The 3775-nt window shown below is 40.2% G+C and overlaps 1 protein-coding gene across 1 annotated transcript in view; it reads right to left on the bottom strand.

The window, feature by feature from the left end:
* Nucleotides 1-3122: 3122 nt before the first annotated feature.
* Nucleotides 3123-3775, bottom strand: part of LOC106868254 (uncharacterized) — a 36096-nt gene continuing 35443 nt past the window's right edge. The window contains exon 12 of the mRNA XM_014913425.2: nt 3123-3495. Within this exon, the coding sequence (XP_014768911.1) occupies nt 3191-3495 (305 nt within the window). The 3' untranslated portion in view covers nt 3123-3190. The remainder of the gene's footprint in view (nt 3496-3775) is intronic.

Below are 3775 nucleotides of genomic sequence, written 5' to 3'. Positions count from 1 at the left end.
TATTGTATTTGATAGGAGTTTGAACGTGGGAAACAATATAACGAATATAAAAGTCAAGACAATGTGGCTACACTAGATTAAATGATACTGAATTCTGAGCTATTAATTTCCATTTCGTTAACTTCTCAACTGAAGAGTTCAATGCTAAAAGAAATAGAATACAATACAAGGACAAAGAGAGGAGATTAAACAATGAGAGGTTTAGAAATGAGCTGAGCTAAAACGAGAAGGAAACAAATTATAAGAGGGCGAAAAAAGTGAAAAGAAGAACTTGTGGGTTTTCTTGTTACCTTAATATTCGTTCCGAATGATTTACGTGTATGTATGTATGTGTGTATGTATGTATGTATTATGTATGTATGTGTGTATGTATGTATGTGTGTATGTATGTATGTGTGTATGTATGTATTTATGTATGTATGCATGTGTGTGTATGTATGTGTGTATGTATGCATGTGTGTGTATGTATGTGTGTATGTATGTGTGTATGTATGTATGTGTGTATGTATGTATGTGTGTATGTATGTATTTATGTATGTATGCATGTGTGTGTGTATGTATGTATGCTTGCGTATGTATGAATGTATGTATGTATATATGTGCGTACATACATACACATGCATACATACATTCATATACACACACACATACATACATACATACATACATGCATACGTAATCTCTGGGACTCTGTCAGTTACGACGACCAGTGTTCCACTTGATCCGATTCAACCGAACAGCCTGCTCGTGATATTTAACGTACAAGCGGCTGAGCACTCCGTAGACGCACGTACTATTACCTTAGTTCCCAGCGTGAGTCAGTGTGACAAAGAATGTGACAGGGCTGACCTTTTTGTGGTACAGGTAGCACCTATTTTTGCATGCTGAGTGGACTGGAGCAACGTGAAGTAAAGTACCTTGCTCAAGCACACAACTGGCCGCCAGTGAACCCACGGCACTATGGTCGTGAACCGAATACACAAACCCCATACTTTTACATCAAGTAGATATGTATATATACACACACACATACCTGTGTGTGTTGGTACTCCGTCGCTTACGACGTCGAGGGTTCCAGTTAATCCGATCAACGGAACAGCCTGCTCGTGAAATTAACGTGCAAGTGGCTGAGCACTCCACAGACACGTGTACCCTTAACGTAGTTCTCAGAGATATTCAGCGTGACACAGTGTGACAAGGCTGACCCTTTGAATTACAGGCACAACAGAAACAGGAAGAAAGAGTGAGAGAAAGCTGTGATGGAAGAATACAGCAGGGTTAGCCACCATCCCCTGCCGGAGCCTCGTGGAGCTTTAGGTATTTTCGCTCAATAAACACTCACAACACCCGGTCTGGGAATCGAAACCGCGATCCTATGACCGCGAGTCCTCTGCCCTAACCAGTGGGCCATTGCGCCTCCACACCTACAGGAAACTGAAAACCTGGTGCTTTAGAAATGAACTCCATTGAATTAGTTAAAAATATTTCATAGTCATTGAGAAATGACACTCCTTAATCGCCATCGGAAATGTAGAGAACTTAGTCATTTGAAACTTAGAAATCTGAAGCCAAACATGCCGCTGTTTGCAAATTGCCCTATAGAAAATATTACATAAATGTAATCACCTTTGACGTCAGAATTTTCAGAACAAGAGTAGTGAGCGTCATTCGTAGCACTTCATTGAATCCAGGAAAAACTGTTGAAACTCCGCAACAACATATCTCACAAAGGGATTGATCGGGGGTGCAGCTCCAGGGCGTGCTCTAGCTCCACATTTACACCCCCGCGTTCAGTTTATCTCGACTACAAGACGTTTATACTGCAGCATGATGAAAACATGTTATGACATTTATATTTAAATCCTTTAAGGAGACACACTTCGTTCATCATTTAGGAATATCACAAATGTTTCTACTGCTTCTTTTCTCAATACTTTCCAGTAGATGTGATCAAGGTGTAACTGGAAAAGGTTACTATTAGCGCCTCTCAGTTTCTTTTGGCCTACAACCATAATCGCTCAAATACCTGCGTGTGTGCTACTGTTACAGGATCGGCATAATGCTCTTGATGGTTCATTGTAAGATGGCGATAACATGTTGAAGTTACATCATCATATAAAGGCCACTGAACTACTGAACCATTTTCAAAATCTCGTTCGATAACTGGTCATAAGGTGTTTCTTCGACGCCGTTCCACATAAAAGTATCGACAGTCAGAGCCTCGTTTCAGATCAAAGACCATCAATTCTACGTCTATAGTTCCTGTTGTTTTGTGCATTTACATAACTTTGTTCAGAGAGAGGAGCATTGTTACCATTTAGTATACTTCTGAGTGTATTTCTGTCGACCAGCAAATCTTGTCTCCTCAGTTTGAATGGGGTTATCATTTGTTTCAACCATCTTACCTTGCTAACGAACAGAAATTATGGTTTCCCCCACTTCTCGGTATATATTATATCTTTGAATTAACATATTTGAAGTCTTTCCTATTAGCTACATCGCAAACTGAAAGCAGTAAGTCTGATTTTGATGTGGGTGGAGCAATGAAATTTCTCTAACTATGGAGTGATAGGCACGTAGGGTTCCAAACAGTAAATACCTCTGAGATACCTTTCACGAGGTATTTGTGAATATAAGGCTATATTTGTGAATATAAGGCGCAATGGCCCAGTGGTTAGGGTAGCGTACTCGCGGTCATAGGATCGCGGTTTCGATTCCCAGACCGGGCGTTGTGAGTGTTTATTGAGCGAAAACACCTAAAGCTCCACAAGGCTCCGGCAGGGGATGGTGGCGAACACTGCTGTACTCTTCCACCACAACTTTCTCTCACTCTTACTTCCTGTTTCTGTTGTGCCTGTAATTCAAAGGGTCAGCCTTGTCACACTGTGTCACGCTGAATCTTCCCGAGAATTACGTTAAGGGTACACGTGTCTGTGGATTGCTCAGTCACTTGCACGTTAATTTCACGAGCAGGCTGTTCCGTTGATCGGATCAACTGGAACCCTCGACGTCGTAAGCGACGGAGTGCCAACAACAAGGCTTTGACAGAAGACACGGTGTCGCACAGCGAAGTCTAACCCAGAAATATGTGGATACATAAAATAACAGAAAGAACAAAAATACCATGTTCACATTTTTTAATCATTTCAATATTAAACCAAACAATAAAATAAAAACGATATAGTTCCCCCTAATCATAACGTGAAATACGAAACAGTGTCTCTATATCCAAAAATCTGTAAGACTTTAGAAATTCTCCTAATATAAACTGACTTTGAAATGCATATTTTGCTACGGCACTTTGAAAGCGCAACAGTATGTTTGTTGGCAGATCTGCATAAATACAAATATCTTTTCCACAAAAGGGGCACTTCCAGAAATCGATATAAGACCACCGTAATTTTCTGTCATCATCAAAATATTTTGCATGTTCTTTTGCACGGGAGTTGTTGTTTTTATTAATGTAGTAGATCTCGTTCTCATTAGTCCATGAACCTACAAGAAGATAGATTTAAAGAATTTTTATTAAACAGGTGTAGCTGTGTAGTAAGAAGCTTGCTTCCCAACCACATGGTTCCGGGTTCAGTTCCACTGCGTAGCACCTGAGGCAAGTATCTTCTACTATAGCCTCGGGCCGACCAAAACCTTGTGAGTGGATTTGATAGACGAAAACTGCGAGAAGCCCATCGTGTACATATATATATATATATATATATATATATATGTATGTATGAAAGTATATATGTATTTGTGTGTTCGCGTCTGTGTTTCTCGC

The sequence above is a fragment of the Octopus bimaculoides genome, chromosome 9 (genome assembly GCF_001194135.2).
Source record: "Octopus bimaculoides isolate UCB-OBI-ISO-001 chromosome 9, ASM119413v2, whole genome shotgun sequence".
Lineage (NCBI taxonomy): Eukaryota > Metazoa > Mollusca > Cephalopoda > Octopoda > Octopodidae > Octopus > Octopus bimaculoides.
Note: the sequence above shows the minus strand (reverse complement) of the source record. Positions and strands in the feature narration are given on the sequence as shown.